The sequence below is a fragment of the Coenobita brevimanus genome, chromosome 71, assembly GCF_032717465.1.
Source record: "Coenobita brevimanus isolate Jiangsu-jjx chromosome 71, ASM3271746v2, whole genome shotgun sequence".
Classification (NCBI taxonomy): Eukaryota; Metazoa; Arthropoda; class Malacostraca; order Decapoda; family Coenobitidae; genus Coenobita; species Coenobita brevimanus.
Window position 1 is genome coordinate 35857559 of NC_137024.1, and position 27935 is coordinate 35885493.

Sequence of the window (27935 nt, forward strand, 5' to 3'; positions counted from 1 at the left end):
TCCGTGCGAACTACAGTATATGGGCTAACAGGAAGGCCATAAAGAAGACTGTGAAGACATATGGGACGGCGGCATTGGACGGGAGAAGCAGGATGATCAACCAGGCTATAATTCTTACGGAGCGGTGCCTGGCTACATTTATCCTGAGGAAGGAGAAGGAAGGAATTCCACTGAACGGGTGCTACATCAGGGACCAGGCCAAGATTTTCTACAAAGCTGCAGCTCTGAAGTTTACTTTTAAGAAACCATTTAAAGCCTCCGTGGGATGGCTTCGCCGCTTTCTGAAGATGGAGGAGCTACATCACATTCGCTTCACGATGGAGTGTGCATCAGCGGATGAAATGGTGGCCAGGGACTATCCAGCCATCCTAAAGGGGATAATTGATGAGGGCAGCTACAGCAGGGACCAAATTTATAACACTGATGAAACAGCCTATACTACAAGGCTATGACGAAGTGTACTTACATCCAGCAGCAGCGCCAGGCCCGGGGCAGAAAAATCGACATGAGCAGGATAACAGTCATGTTTGCCGTGAACTTATCAGGCTCACACAAGATGCGGCCTGTTGTGGTGCATACTGCAGCACACCCCAAATGTTACAAGAATCTGCGCTGCATGGATGACAGCGGGGTATATTCCAATGGTTGGATGAAAAGCAACATAATTTCCGAATGGCTGTTGAGACATTTCATCCCTGATGCCAAGGCAAAATCCCGGGAACCTGGCTTTCCCTTCAAGGTGCTGCTCATCCTTGATAATGCCCCAAGTCATCCAATCTGGCTAGCAAGATCGTTTTTCTGTCCCCAAGAACGACCTCTCTCATCCAACCACTAGACCAAGAGTTGATTGCAACAGTCAAGCAGCTATACCACCAACGCCTCTATGATCACCTCCGCAGCAAGACCGACAGCCGTGAGGAATTGCAGGCAATTCTTGACTTGAACACAGTTGGGAGTGATGTCATGGACGCCGAAGATAGTTTGAACACGCAACCCGCTTCATCTTCACCATGCACAGCACCTGCACAACAAACTTCAACTCCTGAGAAGACTATTACGGCTTTTTGGAGGTCATTAAATCTCAAGGATGCCATCACTCTCTTGTTGTTCTCTTGGGCAGATATAACCACAGCAACAATTAACCATGCTTGGTGCCTCCTTGTACCACACCTGTGTGAAATCGCACCGGGAAGCAGTTTTCAGTCCATGGCCACTGCCGAGGCAGCCACTCTCACAAGTGCACAAGCTGTGCCCGGGTTTCAGGCCATCTCGCTGGAGGAGATCAGGAGTTACATTCGGCAGCAGCAGAGCAGGATCCCCAGGAAATCGTGCAGCAAGTGGACGAGGCCGACGCAGAGCAAGAGATCGCAGCAAAGCCAGCAACACCAGTGATGGAGAGTGAAGATTTGTTCATGATGGAGATCAGCAGCATATTGTGTTCCCTTGATAAATTCAAGGAAGAATTCAAGGACATCGAATGCTCTCAGTTGCCAGTGGAGGAGGTGATGTCTTCATTGGACAAAACCTTCCGCTACTACACCGACAAGTACAACCAGGAAGTAAACACTCATCACCCGTTTCCTTTGGCTTCAACAAAGTTAGGAACCGCTCCCTTCAACATCAGAAGAGCTATATCCTGAGGAGGATCAAGAGACTGATTTGATGTCTGAGGTGTCAGAAATAGACTCTGAAGGGTTTAAAGTGAGTGCATTAGCTGGTGCAAGTGTCGAAAGTGCTGGTGACAAAAGTGGTGAGGAAGATGGTGTGTCGGGTGATGTGGTGGGTGATGCAGGAGATGCACGCTAGGTGCCTCATCCTGCCTCGGATCCTCTTCTTACCTCCATCACACCTGTTGTCCTCTTGGGTAAAGGTGAGCAGCCATTTTCTTGTTGGTTTAGTTAAGCCATATCCTTGTTGATTTACCTGGTAAAGCCATAATCTTGTTGGTTTACTTTAACTTAGGTAATATGTCTTAGATAGTTTCCCTGTATGGTGCAATATTTAGGTCTGAAAGGGGTCTCAAAGGTTGCCCATGAAGGGGGGTGCCACCCATATGTAATTTTTCCCACAATTTTATGTATTCACAGCATGTGAATTCCTAGGACGTGACATCCTCTGCCGCCCATATACTCACGTACTGTGGGGATGTACTGTATATATATATATTAACCTTAACAAAATTTAAGTCTAAAATGCCATTGTCGCTTTTCTCAATCACTTTCTGTAGATAACTAGCCATGTCTGACAACATCTGGTATTCATCGTCGTTCCATGCTCTCGTTTTAGGGGGAACATACACTACTGCCATATCTTTTTTGCCATTCTCTCCAGTTTCTAATTTCATATTTATCATTTCAGCCATGCCCTCTCCCAGTTCCACAGTATCTACATTTATGTTGTTCTTTACTGCTATCATCACTCCACCTCCCTCCGTTTTTTTCTTTTCTGTCTCTTCTCTACAGTTTGTATTTACCATCTCCCACATGGACATCAATATCTTCTCTTAACTTGGTCTCTACAAAGCACATAACATCTGGTTCATGTACCCTCAAGAAATCGTTGATTTCTAACCTTGCCGATATTAAACCATCAACATTAGTATTTGCCACTTTCAAACTTTTTTCATTGTTTTTTATACCCTCTTCTCTCCCTCTCTCTGTCGGTACCACTTCCTCTATTTCTGATCCATAACTCTCCAATAAAACACTGTCTTCTCTTCCTTCGTTCTCTGTTCGTTTTTTGCCTTTGCCTCCTTTACTAATTCCTTTACTTTACCTCTTTCTTCCTCATTTGCATCTCTCCTTATCCAAACATTTTTGAACCCCTCTTTATCTGATAATTTACATATTCTACTGATGATTTTGTTTACCATTACCTGAGACTTAAACTTTACCTTCTGTGGCCTTGCCCGTCCTTCATCAACACTTCTATCTATCTACTACCAGACGCCTTAATCCCGTTTGGGGTGGACAACAAACAAATCGCCTCCACGTCACCCTGTCTCCCGCCATTTCACTGCCCTGCTCCCAACTCACACCCCCCTCTCTCATATACCTCTCCACTCCATCCCTCCATCTCATCCTCGGCCTCCCCCTCCCTCTTCCCCCCTCCACCTCACTCACATACACTCTCTTCGTCAGTCTTTCACCCTCCATCCTTTCTACGTGGCCAAACCACCTCAGTGTGCTCCTCATAACGCTTCCTATCACATCCACATCCACACCACAACGCTCCTTTATATCCTCATTCATCAGCCTGTCTCTCCATGTGACTCCACAGGCTCCTCTTAAATAACTCATTTCCACTGTTCTCACTCTTGACTTGTGTCCTTCCAACAACGTCCAAGCTTCACTTCCATACGTTAGAGTTGGTATCACAATGCTGTCATGTAGTAACATTTTCACTTCCACGCTCACTTCCCTGTGTCTTATCACTGCTTTCAAGGAACCAGCAACCTTTCTTCCCTGCTGTACCCTTTCAAGCACTTCACCCTCCAAACCTCCATCCTTACTCATCACACTACCCAAGTACTTAAACGTACTCACATTGTCCAATTCCTCACCATCCAACTTCGCTGTACATTCACTGACTTCACCTCTCTCAAAGACCATCACTTTACTCTTGCCTACATTCACCTTTAGATTCCGTTTCTTACAAACTCTCCCAAACTCATCCACCAAGCCTTGCAGCTCCCCTTCGTCTTCACTCAACAACACAGTATCATCTGCAAACAACAGTACAGGGAGTTTCCAAACACTACCCTCTCTCACAAGGGCCACTCTAACATCCACTACCCTACCTTGTACCTCTTTTATTACCCCATCCATGTACTGATTGAACAACCATAGAGACATAACACATCCCTGTTTCAACCCAACCTTCAAAGAGAAAAATTCACTTAGTTCGCCATCCACACGAACTGCAGCCTTAGCACCATCATACATACTCTTCACAGCATTCAACAACTTCCCATCTACTCCATATATTGTTAATACTTTCCACAATCCTTGTCTATCCACCCTGTCATATGCTTTCTCCAAATCCATGAAACCCGCATACAACTTCTTTCCCTTCTCTAGAAACCTTTCCACTAAAGATCTAAGAATGAATATCTGATCTACACAACCTCTTCCCTTCCTAAAGCCTCCCTGTTCTTCTCCAACTAATTCCTCTGTTCTTTCTCTAACTCTGTCAATAAGTATCCTACCATACACTTTTCCTATTATACTAAGAAGACAAATACCCCTATGATTACGACACACTTCTTTTTCCCATTTTCCTTTGTACAAGAGAATAATTATACTTGACTTTCAATCCTCAGGGACTCTACCTTCCTCCCAGGCCAATCTGCACATCTTCAACATCCATTCTACTACTATCTCTCCCCCATGCTTCAGCATTTCACCACACATTCCATCAATTCCTGGGGCTTTCCCCAATTTAACTTTCTTCATTGCTTCCACAACTTCTATCCTACTGATTTCTTCCTGTCTTCTCACCTCCCTCCTTCTCCCAGCCATTCTCCAGCCACTTATACTCGCATTACTTCCATCCTGTATGTTCAACACTACCTTAAAGTGTTCACTCCATATGCTCACTTTTTCTCCCTTCTCCACTAGTAATTTACCATTTTTATCTTTCACTCCCCTGCTAACCTCACCTCCACCGTCTTACTCTCTTCACCTCTTTCCAGAACATTTTCTTACAGTCCCTCCACTTTACACTCAAATTCCTTCCAAATTCCTCATCCACTCTCTTCTTACTCTCTCTTACTAATCTTTTCACCTCTCTCTTTCTTTCTACATATAACTCTCTCTTCCGCCTCTCAACTTCTTCCACGCCCCTATTTCTCATCCATTCATTGTATGCTTTATTCTTTTGTGCCACAGCCTGTCTCACCTCTTCAGTCCACCACGCTGTTCCTTGCACCCCCCTCAGTCTTCTCTTCCTCCCACACACCACATCAGATGCTGCACATATTTCTTCTGTATATATCCTGCACACACCTTCCACCTCCCCCATCTGCTTCAATCAATTCATATTTGCCCAATCGTTCCTCCACTTATCTCTTATACTCTGCCTTTTTCTCATCCTCTTGTAACCTTTCCACTCTCCTTGCAACTACTCCTTCCTCTCGTCTTTCCCTTCTTCTATTTCTCCATCTTACTTGGATCCTAATTCTGGCACCACCAAGTAGTGGTCAGAAAGTCCACTCCCCCAACCTCTATAAGCTCTTGCATCCATTACACATCTTCGCATCCTTTCATCCACACACACATAATCAATCACTACCTTCCTTTCATTCAGTTCACCACCCACCCTTCTCATCACTCGCCATGTATACCTGTGGATCATTTTATGCCTGAAGAGGGTATTGGCTATCACCAACCCCCTCCCAGCACCTAACCTAAACATTTCTTCAATCTCTTCTCGAGCTTCGTTGCTACCCAACATAACTACTGATATCATTTCCTTAACCTTACAAAGTTCTTCTCTTTCTCTTTCTGATCTGTCATAAGTTTTCCTTTTACTCCTGAAATTATTACACATTTTTTCTTATCTGCTACATCCCTGACTAAAGATTCTCTACTTCTCAGTACCCTAACCACTTCCTTCTCCACCTTTTCCTTGCTTTGCTGTTCTATGATCTCTTTCAAATTTACGTTTCCTTCCTCCTGAATTTTCTTCCATCCTTTATGTTGCTCCTTGATTTCCTTAATGTGCTCATCTTGCATCCTTGATTTGGATTCATATTCATCTAGTTCAGTTTTCACCCTGCCCCTTTCTTCTTCCAACCTCTTATTCTCCCTCTTGAGCTGTTTTGTTTCATACGAGGGAGATTCATTACTCACTTTTAATTCTGTGACTTCTCTTTCTCGTTCATCATTGAGTGTGCAAATTTTTCCAGTCTATTCAGTAGAATTTCAATCTCTCTCTCCCGCTTAAGGTGCATTCCTGGAACTCTCTAATTACTGCCCATACCTTTTTTAACTCCTGGACATTCCTCTCTGTTGTTTTCTCTACTCCTGCTACTCTTGTTTGATTCAGCTTAGTACTTTCAATTCCCACATCATCTTCGGAGAAGCCCTCAAATTCCCCTTCACCAGTTGTAAACAAAGCACTGTCTCTCTCTGCCATGATGCAACCATATGGAAACTATTTCCACAGTATCTTGAACTCTTCATGACCGAAGCCTGCATTTTTTTTAATATTGTCCGACGGAACCACCACTCGTGCACTCATTCATGTAATTACAATAGGCTGGTCTCCTTTTCGCCACTGAGATTATTTCCCCACGATCCAGGAAGAGCTCCATCTCTGTCAGCGACCTGTGTATTTGTGTGTGTGTACAAGAGGATGAGAGGGTGTCTGGTGGATGCAAGAGTATACAGAGTTTGGGGGAGTGGACTTTCTGACCACCACCTGGTGGTGGTGAAAGTCAAGGTACAAATGCAATGAATGAATAGAATGAGAGCAGGGCAGGAGGAAATTGTCCATGCAAGGAGGGTAAAAAGGCTGCAAGAGGATGAAAAAAAAAAGGCAGAATATAAGAGGGAAGTGGAGGAGCAACTGGGTAAATATGATTTGCAGCAGATGAAGGTGGAAGGTATGTGTAAGATATTCACTGAAGAAATCTAAGAAATCTGTGCATTATGTGTGGTGGTGTGTGGGGTGAAGAGAAGATGAACTGGGATGCAAGGAACAGTACGGTGGAATGAAGAGGTGAGACAAGCTGTAGTACAAAAGAAACCATATAGTAAATGGATGGGAAGCAGAGGCATGGAAGAAGTTGAGAGACGGAATAATGAGTTATGTGTAAGAGGGGAAGAGAATGGTGAAAAGATTAGTAAGAGAGATTAAGAACAGAGTGGATAGGGAATTTGGATGGAATCTGAGTGTAATGTGGAGAGAATGTAAAAAAAAAAAAAAAAAAAAAAAAAAAAATGTTTTGGAAGGAGGTAAAAAGTTGGACCAGTTGATCAAGAAGGTGGTAGGGGAGTGAAAACAAGAATCATAGATTGATCATGGAAGAGGGAGAAAATGTGAGCAGATTTTAGGAAATTGCAAAACACAGACAATGAAAGTGATGAGAGTACAGTAATCCCTGTAATACCTGGAAGCCAAATTCCCAGACACCCCAATTCCCGGACATTCTGGGCCCAGGCCTTCCCCCCCCTCCCCCCCCCAAAAAAAAAAAATCCGACATTTTTTTCAATCATACTTTGAACTTGGCGCACAGCACCAAACAGCTGTGTTTTTGCGCGTTGTGGAGAGGCCCCCTGCCTCCTCCCCTCCCCAGTTTCCGCCTAACTACTGTCATGACTAGACGCTTGTCACAATGGTTGCCATACGTGCTCATTTTTGTGAATAAACAGTGAATAAACTGCAGTACCTCACCACTAGACCGCATGGAAACTTACAGTGTTGTCCAGTGTTAACAAATTAGAATTCAAACTGCAATGGATTAACCCCTACACCGCGGGCTTGTTTACCAATGACTTGCGTGTGCCGCAGGGTTATTTGGGCTCCGACAGACTCTCAAAAAATATTTGCCAAAAATCAGTTATTAGTCCTAGAATAATAAAATTACATATGCTTATGGCACATACCTTCAGCTTTCTCCTGGAATGATTGTTGAGCCTTCGTCCGTTACCGTAGGACTTGTGGAGACCTCTGAAGTAGGGTAACGAAGTCTCCACTTTACACTTCCCGACAACCCGTAATATGATTACCACAGCCAGATACAAACACTATAAACACTATTCTACAATTTTCAAGTAGTTTGGGATCCATACTAAAAAAAAAAACACTGTGAAAGCAATGGAAATTACGAGCGCGTCTGATCGTCGCACTGGCACTAGTTCGCTCTTGGTAGTCTGTCATTTATTATTCATAAAACCCCTTACACTTTATATTTCTATTACTATATAACACTTATATATATCTACAGCCTTTATCCATAAGTTTCCTTCAGTAGTATTAGTTTACTGTCACTGTAGGGATTCAATTTCTTTCAGTAAAATACGTAGCATTCACTTTCTCGTCCTGTATACTGGCATTGAGAGTGAATGTCACTTTCATCTTCACTCTCATAACTCATAGCATTCAGACATGCTAGAGTGAAACTTTCACTTTCATTACTCCTAGGGTATATACTCGTATTCTTATAATACTACTCATTTACATTTCTATTTACGTTCTCTATTTTATTTACGTTATTTACATTTCTATTTTATTTACACTGTGTTGTGCACTGTCACTTGAAATAACTTATAAAACTATTTTCCATTGTTCACGTATATTTACATTCATTACTTTCACTTGCTGTTTACACATTATTTACAATTCCACTTGCACTGTTTTACTCAATAGAAAGATCGTAGTCACTCTTTTATCAATTGTCAGCCCTTTAACTCTTTCCACACGAGGTTTAGTAGGGAGTAAAGGTCACAGGGCCATTTGCATGGGGGTGAAAAAAGGCCTTGAAGTCAGCAAGAAGAAATATACGTACTCTCACTTCGGAAGATGAGAGTGAACTGATAACAGAGGACCAGCGTGGAGGCCTGCTAGGGGTTATTCAGAGTTTCCAATATTACTTCTTGAAACAGCTAAGTCTAGCACTGATATGATTGGCAGGAAATCTAGACAATACATTATAAATTTGGTAGTTCCAGGTTTTTTTTTTTTTTATGCGAGGAAGAAGGAACCAAAGGCCATGAGCCCGCAGTAACAGTTCCCTCCAAGAGAAAAACAAAATACAATAGAGAGCCAAATTCAAGATCTGATCATTTTGAGATGCCTGGACACACTGCGTTTGAAAGACTGGAGATCATAGGCAGCAGGAAATACAGACAGAGGGAGACAGTTCCAGAGCTGACCTGTTGCATAAATGAAAGACTGGGAGTAACGGTTAACTCTTGCATTAGAGAGTTGGACAGAAAAAGGATGAGAGTTTGCTGCCAGACGGGTGCTACGCGCCCGTCGTAGAGGTGGAGGAATGCAAGCAGAGAGTTCAGAGGAGCAGTGACCATTAAAGTAGCGATAGAAAAGCGATAAAGATGCAACAGTGCGGCAAAGAGACAGAGGTTGAAGGGAGTCAGTAAGAGGAGGAGAGTTAATGAGACGAAAAGCCTTTGCCTCCACCCTATTGAGAAGAGCTGTATGTGGGGAGCCTCCCCACACATGAGAGTTGTATTCCACACAGGGGCGGATAAAACCCCTGTATAGAGTCAACAATTGTGCAGGGGTGAAGAAAGTGCGGAGTCGGCTTAGCACACCCAATCTCTTGGAAGCAGATTTTACAAGAGATGTACAATAATATGATATTTCCAAGATAAGTCCCGAGTAAATGAAACCCCAAGCACGTTCAAGGATGATGCAGGATTAAGCTGAATATTATTAAACATTAGTGGGTATACCTGTGGAAGATTTTGTCGGGTTGATAGGTGTAAGAACTGAGTCTTAGATGCATTAAAGACAACCATATTATTTTTACCCCAGTCAGAGATACGAGCCAAATCAGACATTAGGCGTGCCACAGCCTCATCCCTTGCTTGTTGAAGTAACTGTTGAGATGGGCGTTGCGGGAACCGAATGGAAAGGTGAAGGGTGGAGTCGTCAGCGTATGAGTGGATAGGGTTAGATGTACAGCTTAGAAGATCATTGATGAATAAAAGGAAGAGAGTTGGTGATAGGACAGAGCCCTGAGGAACACCACTGTTGATAGATCTAGGAGAAGAACGATGGCCGTCTACAACAGCGGCTATAGAACGACCAGAAAGGAAGCTAGCGATGAAGGCACAGATAGAAGGATAGAAACCGTAGGAGGGCAGTTTGGAAATTAAAGATTTATGCCAGACTCGATCGAAAGCCTTTGAGATGTCAAGTGCAATGGCAAAGCTTTCGCCAAAGTCCCGAAAGGAGGATGACCAGGAGTCTGAAAGGTAGGTGAGAAGATCGCCAGTGGAGCGTCCCTGACGGAACCCATACTGACGATCGGAAAGAAGGTTGTGATAGGAAAGATGCCTTAAAATTTTTCTATTAAGAATTGACTCGAAAACTTTTGAAATACAGGACGTTAAAGCAATTGGACGATAGTTGGAGGGTTGGGAGTGGTCACCCTTCTTTGGGACTGGCTGAATGAGAGCAAACTTCCAGCAAGAAGGAAAGGTACAAGTTGACAGACAAAGGCGAAAGAGTTTGCCTAGGCAGGGTGTAAGCACAGAAGCACAGTTCTTGAGAACAACAGGAGGGACCCCATCAGGCCCATATGCCTTGTTAGTACTGAGGCCAGTGATGGCAGAAAATACATCAACTGAAGAAATTTTAATGTCAGCCATGAGGAAGTCAGAGGGGAGAAGTGATGGAGGAACAGCACCGGAATCGTCTAAGGTAGAATTGGAGGAGAAAGTCTGTGCGAAGAGATCTGCTTTATCAGTAGAAGAAATAGCTACAGAACCATCAGAGGTGAATGTAAATATCACTTAGGCTTCTCCCTTCCCTCCTTACATGTATATTTATTACGAAAATAGATTAGAGGCCTACTTAGGAGATATATATTCAGAGCTACCAATGTTATATCTTGAAACAGCTTTGTCTAGCACTGATATGATTGGCAGGAAATCTAGACAATACATTATAAATTAGGTAGTTCCAGGTGAATGTAAATATCACTTAGGCTTCTCCCTTCCCTCCTTACATGTATATTTATTACGAAAATAGATTATACGGCATATTTCAAGGGGGAAAAAAACAGCGAAAATTAGCGAACGAGTGCACGTGAGGTGTTGTCAGGTGATAATTAGCCAATTCCAGGTGTATGGCACTCTCACTTACCTTATTTCTTTCTTGTATATATTATTTGGTATAAGAATAGGACATAGGGCTTATTTCAATGGATGAAATCAGTGAAAAATTCCAGGGAAGATTTACTTAGCGTAGCACGGCCAGGCAGGCGAGAGGATAGGGTAATGGAGGGGGGGTAGGGAGGGGAGTCAAGAACGGGGAGAAATGGCTAAATTGTCAACAATGGATGGGAGTACAGATGAGATTAGGAGTGCTGACTAGTGTTGGACATTGGCAGTACTGATAGATGATACAAGCCCCCACTTGGAAGCCCGGGTGAATTCAAAATAACACAGAATCACAAAAGCGACGCCCCGCGGTATGATCCCTTGCTCCCAAGCGTCACGAAAGTGACGCCCCGCGGTTAAGGGGTTAAGTGCAGATTGCAAACTGGCGTGGCGCAAGTAAGAACAGAATGTGCAGTGTTAAACAGTTAAATTACAGTGCAAAGGATTAAGTGCAGCACAACACTGGATTACTGTACATGCTTTTAGAGCATTTTCACCACTGCCAGAGCCTTAGAGGAGGTGGGTTAATCTTCGTAACGGCCATGGATGTGTTGTAAGTACCCTGTGCACAGCTAAATATTTTCCATACTCACTTCTAATTCCTCATTCTCTGGCTCCTTTTCATTTATTTCATGGTTTCTGCCCCTTATTTGTCAGAAAAGGGTCTTAAATAGGTGCTATGCATGTCCAGTAAGGAGTTATGTAGGTGGTTTTCCAAGTTAGACTGGGTTAGGGTCCATAAGTACCTGTCCAGGAGACATCTTCCCAATTCCTGGACAAACCCAATTTCCGGGCATGCCTTTAGCTATATTACATCGGTTATTGAAGGGATTACTGTATATGTGGATAGGGAATGACTGGGAGGAGGAGGAAGATGAGAAAGGAGAAAGGGCTCAGTAGCACAGAAGTAGTGGAAGCAATGAAGAAAGTTAAAATTGGGAAAGCCCCAGGAATTGATGGAGTGTGTGGTGAAATGTTGAAGCATGGGGGAAAGATAGTATTAGAATGGATATGGAAGATGTGCTGATTAGCCTGGGAGGAGGGTAGAGTTCCGCAAGATGGGATGTCAGGTATAATTATTCTCCTGTACAAAGGAAGGACTATTGGGTGTTTATGGCATTTATGGATCTGGAAAAAGCATATGACAAAGTAGACAGAGAAGGACTGTGGATGGTTTTGCACATGTACAGTGTACATGGCAAGCTGCTAGGTGCCATCAAGAGTTTTTATGATGGTAGGAAGGCATGTGTAAGGGTAAATGGACATCTAAGTAAAGGGTTCACGATCAATGTGGGCAGGCAACAAGGCTGTGTGATGTCCCCATGGCTGTTCAATATTTATATCGATGGGGTGAAGACAGAAGTACAAATATGAACAATGGAGAGTGGGATGGCGTTGGTAATGAATGGTGAGGGATGGAATACCTCAAATTTGCTGTATGCTGACAATATAGTGCTACTTGCAAATACCAGACGAGAACTTCGTAGACTAGTGCAGAGTTTTGTTGATGTCTGTGGGCATCGTGCCTTGAGAGTAAATGTAGAAATGAGTAAAGTGATGGTCTCTGTGTCTCAGTTACACAGAGAGTAGGCCAGCATGCTCTCCAGTACAAATTTCTCTAACTATCTTCACCAAACTACATGCACAGTACACACTACACTTCCTATTCAAAAATCAACAAAAATGGCGTCTACTAATCAAGCCTCGGAGTCCCCAGGGGGGGGGGACCATAAATGCCCCCGCCATCTGCCCCTCTCCCGGTGACGACTCGAGGTGCCTGGAACCACTGTCTGACTCTTTTCTTCTTCATTTCTGCAACATTCGCGGCCTTTCATCTAACTTTCGCTCTGTTGAGCACCACCTCTCCTCCTCTAAACCTCACCTTCTTTTTCTGACGGAGACTCAGCTGTCTGAGGCAACCGACAGCAAACCCTTTTCTGTATCCTCCTACTTTCTCTATACTCATTTCAAAGCCAAAGGTGGCTGTTGTGTATACATACGCAACGACTTATCTTGCTCTCGTGTTCCTGACCTTGATTCTTCTGAATTCTCCACACTCTGGCTTCGGCTTTCCTGTCACTCTCTGACTAAATATATCTGTGCTGTTTACTTATCCCCTAATTCTACTGACTATCAAAAATTCTTCGACTATCTTACTTCTACGATGGAACACATTCTGTCCATTTCTCCTTTCTCTGAAATCTCCATTCTTGGAGATTTCAATGTTCACCACCACCTTTGGCTCTCCTCTCCTTTCACGGATCCACCTGGTGAACAAGCCTACATCTTTTCTATCCTTAATGACCTAGAGCAGCTTGTACAGCACCCTACCCGTATCCCTGACCGCCTTGGAGAGAGCTCCAACATACTTGACCTCTTCCTCACAACTAATCCTTCTGCTTACTCTGTTAATCTTTCCTCTCCGTTGGGCTCCTCCGATCACAACCTTATTACCTTAACCTGTCCTATCACTCCGGTACGGCCTGTGGACCCTCCAGGGAAACGTCGTCTGTGGCATTTTGGAACCGCGAACTGGGAGGCCCTCAGGCAGTACTTCTTTGATTTTCCCTGGAATAATTATTGCTTCCATGGCCGTGAGCCATCTGAGTGTGCCTTGCGCATTACGGAGGTTATTCTCTCGGGCATGGAAGCATACATTCCTTTCTCATATCCTCTGACTAACGCAAGAAAGCCTTGGTTTAATCACGCTTGTTCTAATGCTGTCCGCAACAAGGAGAAGGCCTACAAAAAGTACCGGAGCCAACCCACCCCTGAATCACATCATCTTTACATTTCTGCCCGGAATCGTGCTAAGTCTGTTCTTCGCTCTACAAAAAATAATTTCATCCATACTAAATGCTCTCAACTCTCCAACTCGAATTCTTCCCGCTCCTTCTGGCACCTTGCCAAAAATCTTTCTAACAACTTTACCTCATCATCCTTCCCTCCTCTTTTCTACTCTGATGGTTCTGTAGCTATTTCTTCTACTGATATAGCAGATCTCTTCGCACAGACTTTCTCCTCCAATTCCACCTTAGACGATTCCGGTGCTGTTCCTCCATCACTTCTCCCCTCTGACTTCCTCATGGCTGACATTAAAATTTCTTCAGTTGATGTATTTTCTGCCATCACTGGCCTCAGTACTAACAAGGCATATGGGCCTGATGGGGTCCCTCCTGTTGTTCTCAAGAACTGTGCTTCTGTGCTTACACCCTGCCTAGGCAAACTCTTTCGCCTTTGTCTGTCAACTTGTACCTTTCCTTCTTGCTGGAAGTTTGCTCTCATTCAGCCAGTCCCAAAGAAGGGTGACCACTCCCAACCCTCCAACTATCGTCCAATTGCTTTAACGTCCTGTATTTCAAAAGTTTTCGAGTCAATTCTTAATAGAAAAATTTTAAGGCATCTTTCCTATCACAACCTTCTTTCCGATCGTCAGTATGGGTTCCGTCAGGGACGCTCCACTGGCGATCTTCTCACCTACCTTTCAGACTCCTGGTCATCCTCCTTTCGGGACTTTGGCGAAAGCTTTGCCATTGCACTTGACATCTCAAAGGCTTTCGATCGAGTCTGGCATAAATCTTTAATTTCCAAACTGCCCTCCTACGGTTTCTATCCTTCTATCTGTGCCTTCATCGCTAGCTTCCTTTCTGGTCGTTCTATAGCCGCTGTTGTAGACGGCCATCGTTCTTCTCCTAGATCTATCAACAGTGGTGTTCCTCAGGGCTCTGTCCTATCACCAACTCTCTTCCTTTTATTCATCAATGATCTTCTAAACTGTACATCTAACCCTATCCACTCATACGCTGATGACTCCACCCTTCACCTTTCCATTCGGTTCCCGCAACGCCCATCTCAACAGTTACTTCAAGAAACAGGGGATGAGACTATGGCACACCTAATGTCTGACTTGGCTCGTATCGCTGACTGGGGTAAAAATAATATGGTTGTCTTTAATGCATCTAAGACTCAGTTCTTACACCTATCAACCCGACAAAATCTTCCACAGGTATACCCATTAATGTTTAATAATATTCAGCTTAATCCTGCATCATCCTTGAACATACTTGGGGTGTCATTTACTCGGGACTTATCTTGGAAAGACCATATTACATCTCTTGTAAAATCTGCTTCCAAGAGATTGGGTGTGCTAAGCCGACTCCGCTCTTTCTTTACCCCTGCACAATTGTTGACTCTATACAGAGGTTTTATCCGCCCCTGTGTGGAGTACAACTCTCATGTGTGGGGAGGCTCCCCACATACAGCCCTTCTCAATAGGGTGGAGTCAAAGGCTTTTCGTCTCATTAACTCTCCTCCTCTTACTGACTCCCTTCAACCTCTGTCTCTTCGCCGCACTGTTGCATCTTTATCTCTTTTCTATCGCTACTTTAATGGTCACTGCTCCTCTGAACTGTCTGCTTGCATTCCTCCACCTCTACGACGGGCGCGTAGCACCCGTCTGGCAGCAAACTCTCATCCCTTTTCTGTCCAACTCTCTAATGCAAGAGTTAACCGTTACTCCCAGTCTTTCATTTATGCAACAGGTCAGCTCTGGAACTGTCTCCCTCTATCTGTATTTCCTGCTGCCTATGATCTCCAGTCTTTCAAACGCAGTGTGTCCAGGCATCTCAAAATGATCGGATCTTGAATTTGGCTCTCTATTGTATTTTGTTTTTCTCTTGGAGGGAACTGTTACTGCGGGCCATGGCCTTTGGTTCCTTCTTCCTCGCTATAAAAAAAAAAAAAAAAATCGAGAGAGAAGCTGACTCCGAGTGTGATGTTCCAGTGAATGAAGAGAGACTGGAACTGGTGAGAGGGTTCAAATACCTAGGTACAGTATACCTAGGTATAGTGATAGAAAAGAGAGGACAATGTGAAAAAGAAGTGGAAAGCAGAGTGACACAAGGAAGGAAAGTGGCTAATGCTATGAAGGCCCTCATAAGAAACAGAGGCTCGGGTGTTGCAGCTTTGCAAGGCATACATGAAGGAGTGTTAGTGCCAACTTTAACATATGAATGTGACTATGGTGTGGCATGAAAATGAAAAGTCAGGAGTGAAAGCAGTGGAAATGGGACTGCTGAGGAACGTATGAGGAGTACAGAGAGTGGATAGGATATGAAATAAAGTGATTCATGAAAGATGTGGAGTGAGGAAGTCTGTGGACACCAGAATCGAAGAGAGTGTCCCGAGATGGTATGGTCATATGGAGAGAATGGATAACAACAGAGTGGTGAAAAAGGTACTTCTGAATGAATCTGAAGGAGGGAGGAGGCGAGGTAGGCCAAGGAGAAGGTGGAGGGATATGGTGTGAGGAAGAAAAATATGGAAGTCAGTGAGGCTAGGGGACTGACAAGAGATCGAGCTGGCTGGATGAATGTTGTGAGGAGAAGTGCATGATCAGGGATTTGGCACCCTTTTTAACGTGACAGCATTCGGATTGATTCTGTCGGATACGTTTATGTGAAGCTACAGAATGTGATGAAAGGTTTGGTGTATCAGAAAGAGCCAGGACTCCAGAGGCTTGAATGATGAATGAACGGAAGCTTGACCCATTGGATTGGGCAAGCTTGGGCTGTCTGGACATTACTACTTCTCACTCTATCCTAGGGTGGGAAGGAGGTCCGTATGATGATGATGATGATGACGAAGTGCATGATCAGGGATTTGGCACCCTTTTTAACGTGACAGCATTCGGATTGATTCTGTCTGATACGTTTATGTGAAGCTACAGAATGTGATGAAAGGTTTGGTGTATCAGAAAGAGCCAGGACTCCAGAGGCTTGAATGATGAATGAACGGAAGCTTGACCCATTGGATTGGGCAAGCTTGGGCTGTCTGGACATTACTACTCCTCACTCTGTCCTAGGGTGGGAAGGAGGTCCGGATGATGATGATGATGATGACGAAGTAAAAGGGGAAAAAGAAGTGTGTGGCGATCACAGGGGCATTTGTCTTCTTAGTGTAATAGCAAAAGTACACTCACAATCACTAATTTCTGCCCAGGGGTGCCCCCTTCCTGCCCCTGTATACCTAGGGAAGAGGGGAGGGGGGACGAAACGAGGTCTATCCGCCACTACCCCAGCTCCCAACTCTCCCCCAAACCCATACCCAACCCCCCACCCCACTCGTCATTCTTGACTGGCAGCTACATCTCAAGCTGATTTCATGCTTAACACTCTTGTTAAGAGCACTAGGATATGTAAAAAGTATATAATGTAAGTGACAACAGGCTGCAGCAAGAAATTAATGCATTATGGCATTGACAGTAAAACAAAAACAATAACAACAGCCATCTCAGGCCTCACATGTTGGGTGCAATGCTTAACACACACACACACACACACACACACACACACACACACACACACACACACACACACACACCGAAAAACACAGACAGAGACACACCTAAACACGCAGGGACAGACACACACGCATGCAAGCACCCAACACAGGAGGCATGGGATGGCAGGATTTAACATTTTTGTTTTACTGCCAGTGTTACAATGCATTAACTTCTTGCTGCAGCATGTTTATAGTTATAATATATACTTTTTACATATCCAAGTGTTTTGTTTGTGTATTAGTAGTGTGACTATGAGTGTAAAGTATGAAGTCAGCTTGAGATGTAACTGCCAGTTACAAATGACAAGTGGAGGGTTGGGAGGGATAAGTGTATGGGATAGGGTTGGAAGCTGGGGTTGAGGTGGGTGGCGCTCATTTCATCCCCTCTCCCGTCTTCCCTGGGTATATAGGGGTACGAAGGGGGCATCCCTGTGCAGAAATTAGTGACCATGAGTGTACATGGCAGGATACTTATTGACAGAGGTAGGGAAATAACAGAGGAATTAGTTGGAGAAGAACAGGGAGGTTTTAGAAAAAAAGAAAGAGGTTCTGTAGATTAGATATTCATCCTAAGGTCTTTGGTGGAAAAGTTCCTAGAGAGGGGAAAGAAGTTGTACACATCCTACGTGGATTTGGGGAAAGCAAATGGTAGAGAGGATTGACGAGGAATGTGGAAAATATCATGAATACATGGAGTAAATGGGAAGCTACTGAATGCCGTGAAGAGTATGTATGTATGAAGGCTGCAGTGTGTGTGGATGGTGAACTGGGTGAATTTTTCTATCTGAATGTGGGTTTTAAATAGGGATGTGTTGTCTTGATGGCTGTTCAATCTGTATATGGATGGGGTTATGAACGACATAAGGTAAGGCAGTGGATGTTCGCATGTTCCTTATGAGAGAGGGCAGCATTAGGAAACCCCCTGTTCTGTTGTTGTTTGCAGATGACACTGTATTGTTAAATGAAGACGAAAGGAAACTACAAGGTTAGGTGAACGAGTCTGAGAGAATGAGCAAGATGTGAAATCTAATGGTGAATGTAGGAAAGAGTAAAGTTACGGTCTTCAAAAGATATTAAGTCACTGAGTGCACAGTGAGGCTGGATGATGATGAAATGGAATATATGAGTGCATTTAAGTACAGTACTTGAGCTGTGTGACGAGTAAGGATAGAGGTTCAGAGAATGAAATACTGGAAAGGGTACATCAATGAATAAAGGTTGCTGGTTTTCTAAAAGCAGTGATAAGAAATAGGAAAGTAAGCATGGAAGGAAAGAAGTCACTGCATGATAGTATTTTGATACCAACTTTAACATACAAGGTCTGTTTAGAAGTATCCAACATTAGGTTCTAAAAAAAATAAGTTGCTCACCTGTTGAGCTAGGACACTAATCCCCCTCAAAGAAAGCCTCTTCTGACTTGAGACACGTAGCCCAGTGTTCTTTCCACTGCCTGAAACATTTTTCAAAGTCAGTTGTCAGTGCCTCCTGTATGTGCTTCATCTATTCGTCATGATCTCTTCTCTTGGATGAACGCTGCCGAAGTCATGCTGGTGTGTGCAAATCGCAATCCAGATTTTCTGAAGACTGTTATCGCTGAAGATGAGGCTTGGGTGTATGGGTACGACCCAGAAACCAAAGCACAGTCATCCCAGTGGAAGCACACTGGATCACCTTGGCCAAAAAAAGCACGGCAGGTTCACAGCAAGGTCAAATGCATGTTGACAGTTTTTTTGACTACCATGGTATTGTGCTTCATGAATACACAATGGAAGGTCAGACTGCCAACAAACATTCCTACCTCCACGTCATCTGGCGTAAGAGACCACACCTTTGGAACGCGGCAAGTCTGAAGCTGCGCCACGACAATGCCCCTGCCTAGTCTTCTCAACTGATTCAGGAATTTTTAGCCAAGCACAACATCCCACAGGTCCGGCAGGCTCCCTACTCACCAGACACGGCTCCATGCGACTTTTGGTTATTCCCCAAGCTCAAAACTCCGCTGAAGGGTTCCCGATCTGAGACGACAGAAGAGATCGTGATGAATGTGACGAGCACCTGCTGGAGATACCGAAAACTGACTTTGAAAAATGTTTCAGGCAGTGGAAAGATTGCTGGGCTACGTGCGTCGTCAGAACGGGCATACATCCAGGGGTATTAGTGTCCTAGCTCAACAGGTTAGCTATTTACATTTTTTGAAGCCTAAGGTCTGTTGTATTCTGAACAGACTTCATATGGAAGTGAAGCTTGGACCTCGCCGGAAAGACACATACCAAGAGTGACAGCAGTGGAAATTAGTTATCTGAATGGAGCATGCGGATGGAGAGACAGACCAACAAATGAGGACGTGAAGGAGCATTGTGGTGTGGATGTGGATGTGGATGTGACAGAAAGCATTAGGAGAAATACATGGGGGTGGTTTTGGCCATGTGGAGAGCATGAAGAGCGAGAAACTAACGAGAAGAGTGTAGCCTATGTGAGTGAGGTGCAGGGAAGGGAGACCGAGGATAAGATGGAGGGATGAAGCAGAGAGGTATATGAGAGGAGTGTGTGAGTTTGAGTGAGGGCATCGAAATGGCAGGGGATGGGATGACATGGAGGCGATTTGTCTGTGGTCACCCCTTACATAATCAAGGCATCTGGCTATAGACTGATAGATAGACAGGTTCATGAAGAACAAACTCAGTCACATGATTCATTTACTACATGGGATTAAGTGTCAATGTGACTCACAGGCATTTCATCTCCAGCCCATGTGTGTGAACATTACTATTTAACTGATATAATGGGAATGGTAACAACTGTTTGCCGATACTGTTAGATTAAGTAATCATATACTGTAAAGTTAATAACTAATTCTGTTACATCAAATAACAACACACCACCTGTGATGGGGATTAAAGGGTGCTGGGTATGACCATGCATACCAACCCTCCCAAGATATCACCTGTCACGTAAAGTTTTGGAGGACATCAGCCTCCTTCTGCACAGATAGTTGTTTTAGCTACTATATATAGTAACAGTGGTGGTAGGTGGCAGTGACCATCATCCACTTACTTGATGTAGTGTTGCCTACGTCATCCTTTGCCTTTATCATTCTTTTTCTGTGTCTGCCCTCCTCTCTTCCTATCTCTCCCATCTCTCCTGTCACTTTTTATTACTCTTGTTTCCTTTTCATGTAGATTTCCACTGAGTCAAAAGCCTAATGATTTCCTGTAAACCAGGAAACCATTTACAACACTGGGTGGCAACCATATCACCAAGCATATGTGTTCCCTACATGTCAATGAATGGTTTGGCAGAGGGTTAATGCCCCTCCCCATAAAACAACTAGCATGAAGTCAAATGGCCACTCCTTACAGGATTATGGCATCTGGCTACAGAGAGACAGATAGATACAGTACAGTAATGGGTATATCATGCAAATAAGTCATGTTGATGACTCACTGAATCATAACCCCATGACTTACATTCATGTTGGGCTGGAATCCCTTCTTGATGCGCCAGCAGCTGGGAGACAGGCGCTCCAAGAACTTGAGTTCCTCATTGTACTGTCGCACAACCATCACCGCAATATTACACTTTCTGTAAATAGATATTCAATAGGCAATCCACATTGTTCAAAATAAAAAAGAACACTGACTGGATTCTATTTTCCTAAATGTATCAGCTACCTTACTCACAATCCCACATTCACATAGGCTTGGAAAATTCAGAGTACTGGCTTTTGATATTAATAAGGACACATACAGCATAAGAGAAAAAAAAGTGCCTGGTACAATCTCCATTCTCCTGCCTAAGCTCTAGGACAGTAGGAGGAACAAGACTCCCTGCAAGTGGTAGATGATGGATGACACAAAAGCCTTATATCAATCAAAGGAAAGGGAAAGAATATATCTGGCCTTCTACTCTTCACTCTAAGCTGCCTTCTATAAAACAAATGAAGTATGAGACTGTGTCAGAAGAGTAAAATTATAAAGGTGGCTGCAGCAGCAGTCTGACTCAGGGCACAGACTTGACAGCCCATTCCCTGAGGCCCAGCAGTCCTCCTACTTGTTACACTACTCCACATGTTACCACTTCAGTATTAATACCCAATGTCCATTCACTGTAACGCCCTTAAGCCCCTCAGGTCGTTCTTATCAGGGCGATCCCAGCATGTGGCAGTGAACCAGACAACCTCTGACTCTGTCCCCTTGGTGTATGGCATTCCTCAGGGATCAATATTAAGTTTCATTCTTTTCACAATGTATACCAGCAATATGTCCTGTGTAACTGATGCATGCAATGCTGCCAATCACTTTCATGCTGATGACACTCAACTTAATGTGAAGATAACAAATACTGCTGATACTAATATAAAAACTGAACACCTGATGGCTAATATAAAGATCTGGATGGTTAATGGAAAACTGAAGTTACATGATGATAAAACCGAGATCATCACCATTCTAAGCATCAGAAGAGGTCATGATATAGAGATCTCACTGATCCTTGATATCAGAGAAACACAGCATTGTCCAGCAACTACGGATAAATCCTTGCGAGTTTCCCTTGATTCAAAATTCGATCATAAAGAGCACATTAAGCAGACTGTTAAAAGCTGTTATCTCTACATCAGAATCAGAATTTTGTGAGACACTTCATAATGCCTCTTGGCATTAGTTCACTCAGTTCTCTGTTCTTACACTGATTATTCCAATGCTCTATAAATTGGTCTTCCAAATTAGCAACTAAAGAATGTTCAATCAGTCCTAAACAGGGCTGTATGGCTTGTGTTCAGTCTTCCACCATGAACCCTCACAACTTCATTCATACAGCTGCAAAGGTTGTCAATAAGAGAATGAATAGATTTAAACTCTGTCTTGTGACTTTCAAGGTTCTTAGGTTTGGTAAACCTACGAATCTTGCTAACTTGATGAACTATTCACCAGCTTGTTTTCGCACAATACTGTGAAGCAGCAATGATACTTTGTGCCATGAAAGCTTGGAAATGTTCGGCAGTCAATCTTTCTCTGAGAGGCCATTTTCTTAAGTTGCTGCCCTATCTATGAGACAGCATACTTCTGTTGTTTCCTTTAACCCCTTAACCGCGGGGCATCACTTTCGTGACGCTTGGGAGCAAGGGATCATACCGCGGGGCGTCACTTTTGCGATTCTGTGTTATTTTGAATTCACCCGGGCTTTCAAGTGGTAGCTTGTATCATCTATCAGTACTGCCAGTGTCCAACACTAGTCAGCACTCCTAATCTCATCTGTACTCCCATCCATTGTTGACAATTTAGCCATTTCTCCCCATTCTTGACTCCCCTCCCTACCTTCCCTCCATTACCCTCTCCTCTCGCCTGCCTGGCCGTGCTAAGTTAAGTAAATCTTTCCTGGAATTTTCCACTGATTTCATCCATTGAAATAAGCCCTATGCCCTATTCTTATACCAAATAATATATACCAAAAAGAAATAAGGTAAGTGAGAGTGCCATAAACCTGGAATTGGCTAATTATCACCTGACAACACCTCATGTGCACTCGTTCGCTAATTTTCGCTGTTTATTTCCCCTTGAAATATGCCGTGTAATCTATTCTCGTACTAAAAATATATATAAGGAGGGAAAGGAGAAGCCTAAGTGATATTTACATTCACCTGGAACTACCTAATTTATAATGTATTGTCTAGATTTCCTGCCAATCATTTCACTGCTATATATTAGCAGCTCTCAAGAGGCTGACGTTGGCAGTAATGCATTTCCCTAGGTATGCCACCCCGGCCCACCCCTATCAGTTCACTGTCATCTTCCAAGGTGAAAGTATGTCTGTTCGCTCCTGCTAACTTCCGCCGCTTTTTAGCCCCATGCAAAGGGCCCTGTGACCTTTACTCCCTACTAAACCTCATGTGGAAAGAGGTAAAGGGCTGACAATCGAAAAAGAGTGACTATGATCTTTCTGTTGAGTAAAACAGTTCAATTGGAATTGTAAATAATGTGTAAACAGCAAGTGAAAGTAATGAATGTAAATATCAGTGAACAGTGGAAAATAGTTTTATAAGTTACTTCAAGTGACAGTCCATAACAGTGTAAATAAAATAGAAATGTAAATAATGTAAATAAAATAGAGAACGTAAATAGAAATGTAAATGAGTAGTATTATAAGAATACGAGTATATATACTAGGAGTAATGAAAGTGAAAGTTTCACTCTAGCATGTATGAATAATATGAGTTATGAGAGTGAAGGTGAAAGTGACATTCACTCTCAATGCTAGTACAGTATACAGGACGAGAAAGTGAATGCTACGTATTTTACTGAAAGAAATTGAATGCCTACAGTGACAATAAACTACTATTACTGAAGGAAACTTATGGATAAAGACTGTAGATATATATAAGTGTTATACAGTAATAGAAATATAAACTGTGAGTGTTTTTATGAATAATAAATGACAACACCAATGGCGAACTAGCGCAAGTGGGAAGGTCATACACCCTCGTAATTTTCATTGCTTTCACAGATTTTTTTTTTTTTTTGGAATATGGAATCCAAACTATTTGAGAATCATAGAATAGTGTTTCTAGTGATAATATCAGGCTGTGGTAATCATACTACGGGTTGTCGGGAAGTGTAAAGTGGAGACATCGTTACCCAACTTCAGAGGTCTCCACAAGTCCTATGGTACTCGACGAAGGCTCAACAAACACCCCAGGAGAAAGCTGAAGGTATGTGCCATAGGCATAAGTGATTTTAATATTCTAGGACTAATAACTGATTTTTGGCAAATATTTTTAGAGAGTCTGTCGGAGTGCGAATATGCCTGTGGGTGCCGCAAGAAAAAGCAAAACAAGCCTGCAGTTAAAGGGTTAAGAGGCAACTAATGACTTTCAGTTTCCAAAAACTGTATTATCTTGAAAGAAGTGTGATGACAGAAGGCTGCTGAGCTCAGTTGATTTCAGGATCACAGATGCAGTTTTGTACAGTACTGGCCCTGCATACAATAGTCTGATATGCAATCGATTACTATAACAATAATGAAAACTTATACTCAGTTTCAAAGTTAATGATGGTAGAAATTGCTTATACAGTTTTTGCAAATGGCCATGCACAATGATCCCATGCAGAAGCAATGCCACCCATGCAAGCCAAGCCATACGTTTGAGCCGAGATGACTATCCTGAGAGGGAGCAGACTGCAGCACCAGTCGAGCAGAGTGGTACCCCCAAGGTGGATGGTAAGCTGATGACAGAGAGAGCTGGAACTCCTGTTTCATCAGCCCTCAGGATTAGCTCCTAACCACCCCCTTTACCGAACCTTTTCAAGTATTTCAATAACACAGAAGGTAGAAAAAAGCATGCTCTCCAGTACAAGTTCCTCTTACTGTCAACACTAAACTACATGCACATTACACACTACGCTTCCTAATCAAAATTCAACAAAATGGTGTCTCATGATCAAGCCTTGAAGTCCCAGGGGGGGGGGGAAGAACATAAATGCCCCCACCATCCGCCTCTCTCCAGTTGATGACCCAGTGAAATGTCAGGAACCACTGGCTGACTCAATTATTCATTTCTGCAACATTCGTGGCCTTTCCTCTTTCTCTCTGTTGAGCACTACCTCTTCTCCTCTACACCTCACATTCTCCTCCTAACAGAGACTCAGCTGTCTTGGGGGACTGTTGGCAAACCATTTGCTGTATCCTCCTACTTTCTCTATACCTGTCCTCACTTCACAGCCAAAGGTGGCTGTTGTGAATATGTACACAACGACATATCTTCCTCTAGTGTTCCTGAACTTGAATCTTCTGAATTCTCTACTCTCTGGCTTCGGCTTTCCTGACATTCTCTGACGAAATATATCTGTGCTGTTTACGTCCCTAATTCTACTGAATATGAAAAATTCTTCAACTATCTTCTAAGATGGAACATATCCATTTCTCCCTTCTCTGAAATCTCCATTTTTGGAGATTTCAATGTTCACCACCATCTTTGGCTCTCCTCTCCTTTCTGATCCACCTGGTGAACAAGCCTACATCTATTCTATCTTTAATGACCTAGAGCAGCTTGTACAGCACCCTACCTATATCCCTGACTGCCTTGGAGAGTGTTTGAACATACTTGACCTCTTCCTTGCAACTAATTGTTTTGCCTATGCTGTTTATCTTTTCTTTCTGTTGGGCTCTCCGATCACAACCTTATCACCTTAACCTGTCCTATTGCTCCAATAAGGCCTGGGAACCCTCCAAAGAAGAGGCAGCTGTGGCACTTCAGAGCTGCTGATTGGGAGGCCCTCAGGCAGTACTCTGATTTTCCCTGGAATGATTATTGCTTCCATGGCTGGGAGCCATCAGTGTGTGCTTTGCACATTATGAAGGTTATTCTCTTGAGCATGGAAAAATACATTCCTTTCTAGTATCGTTTGGAAAAAAAAAAAAAAAAAAAGTTTAATCATGCTTGTTTTAGTGCTGTAACAAGGAGAAGGCCTACAAAAGGTACCAGAGCCAACCCACGCCTGAATCTCACCTCTTCCATGTTTCTGCCCGGAATCGTGCTAAGTCTGTTCTTTGCTCTGCTAAAAATAATTTCGTTCGTACTAAATGCTCTGAACTCCCCAACCCAAATTCTTTCTGCTTCTTCTGGTACCTTGCCAAAAACCTTTCAAATAACTTTTCCTCATCATCCTTCCCACCTCTTTTCCACTCTGATGGCTCTGTTGCTATTTCTTCTACTGATAAGGCAGAACCCTTCACTCAGTTTTTCTCCTCCATTTCCACCTTACATGATTTTGGTGCTGTTCCTCCATCGCTTCCCCCCTCTGACTTCCTCATGGCTGACATTAAAATTTCTTCAATAGGTGTACAGTGTGATCTCACATCTAACAAGTTCACATCTAACGAATTTGCATCTGATGATATTATTGGACCTCTACTCATACTCGTATCTAACAAGGAAGTTTTGAATCTAATGAAAAAAATCTCAGGCGCGTGGTTCAAATCCGGCGCAGTTGAGGCAGCCAGGAATATCCCAGCACCAGGTTTTGATCAAGTTGATGAGGCGCTTGTAGCGGAATTGTTGCAACCACAGGAAACAAAAACTGCTGAACAGATGGTGGAAGATGAACAGCTTGAGTTGATGGCAGAAGAAGAGGAAAGCAAAGAAAAAAAAAAAAAAAAGTTATGGCTGGTTACCTGTCTAGGAAGATTACCAATCTGGCACAAATGGTACCAGCACATCCGAGTCTCTGTGCATGGGAAAGATGTTACCTTTGCTACAGAAACTAAACTAGGAGTTCAATGAAACCTATGCAAAGAAAGTGAATGAAAGAAGACAAACAGTTATAACCGAATATTTAAACAAACGCCGTGAGCTTGGGTAAGTTGTGGAAAATCTTGATGGAAATGAAGGACAAGAGACTGAGAGTGATGCTGATGAGAACATAGAGAATCTTCTTGGTGACATTCCTGATAACTTTTCTGGATTTGTTGTGAAGGAAAAGAATGCAGACAAAAAGATAACAAAACTCAGGGAAGCATCACGAGAGGCAGTGAAGAGCAAGAGGAGGGAGGAGGACGCTGGTGGTGGTGGTGGCATAGGTGAGGAGGAGGGAGGAGGAGCAGCCCAGTAGCCTCCCTTCCTACCTGGGATACCACCTTTCGTCTTACCCACGCACCTCATTCATCACTCACAGGTGAGTTATCCACATTATTTCTTCTTTATTTTATATTTTATATCACTATGTACGAGTATATGACTTAATGCCAATAACTTACATAATGAGTGAAAATAGGGTCGCAATGTGTGTTCAGTCCAATTATTTTTACCTATCATAAGTTTCCCCATATGTTTATGTATTCGCATCTAATGAATTCGCATCTAACAAGTGTTTCTTGGTACCGTACCTATTACTTGTTAGATGCGAGATCTTACTGTATTTTCTGCTATCACTGGCCTCAACACTAACAAGGAATATGGGCCTGATGGGGTCCCTCCTGTTGTCCTCAACTGTGCTGCAGTGCTTACAATCCCGTTCACTCATATGCAGATGACTCAACACTACATAGTTCATTCACACTCAGACATCCATTTACAAAGTCTAATATCTCTACCTCTCAACTCAGTACAGCCATCTCCATAAATCAAGATCTAGCTACAATCAGTGAATGGGGACAAAACAACCTTGTCCTGCCTAGGTAAACTCTTTCACCTTTGTCTATTAGCTTGTACCTTTCCTTCTTCCTGGAAGTTTGTTCTCATTCAGCCTGTCTCAAAGAAGGGTGGCCATTCCCAACCCTCTAAATATCGCCTACTTGCTTTAACATCCTGTGTCTCAAAAGTTTTCGAGTCTATTCTTAACAAAAAAAATTTTAAAGCACCTTTCCTATCACAACCTTCTCTCTGATCGGGACCCTCCACTGGCGATCTTCTCACCTACCTTTCAAACCCCTGGTCATCCTTCTTTCAGGACTTTGGAGAAAGCTTTGCCAGTGCACTTGACATCTCAAAGGCTTTCGATCACACCTGGCATAAATCTTTAATTTCCAAACTGCCCTATTACAGTTTCTATCCTTCTATCTGTGCCTTCATCTCTAGCTTCCTTTCTGGTCGTTCTATAGCTGCTGTAGTAGACGGCCACCATTCTCCTAGATCTATCAACAGTGGTGTTCCTCAGGCCTGTGTCCTATCACCAACTCTCTTCCTTTTATTCATCAATGACCTTTGATACCATACAACTGTACAAAAAGTATCATTACGATGTTGTG

At 43.2% G+C, this 27935-nt stretch overlaps 1 protein-coding gene across 1 annotated transcript in view; it reads right to left on the reverse strand.

Annotated features, from left to right (window-relative positions):
* The window catches only part of RtcB (RtcB RNA ligase), a 144139-nt gene that overhangs the window by 109363 nt on the left and 6841 nt on the right, over positions 1-27935 (reverse strand). The window contains exon 2 of the mRNA XM_080277926.1: positions 20663-20777. Coding sequence (XP_080134052.1) covers positions 20663-20758 — 96 coding nt within the window. The 5' untranslated portion in view covers positions 20759-20777. The remainder of the gene's footprint in view (positions 1-20662; positions 20778-27935) is intronic.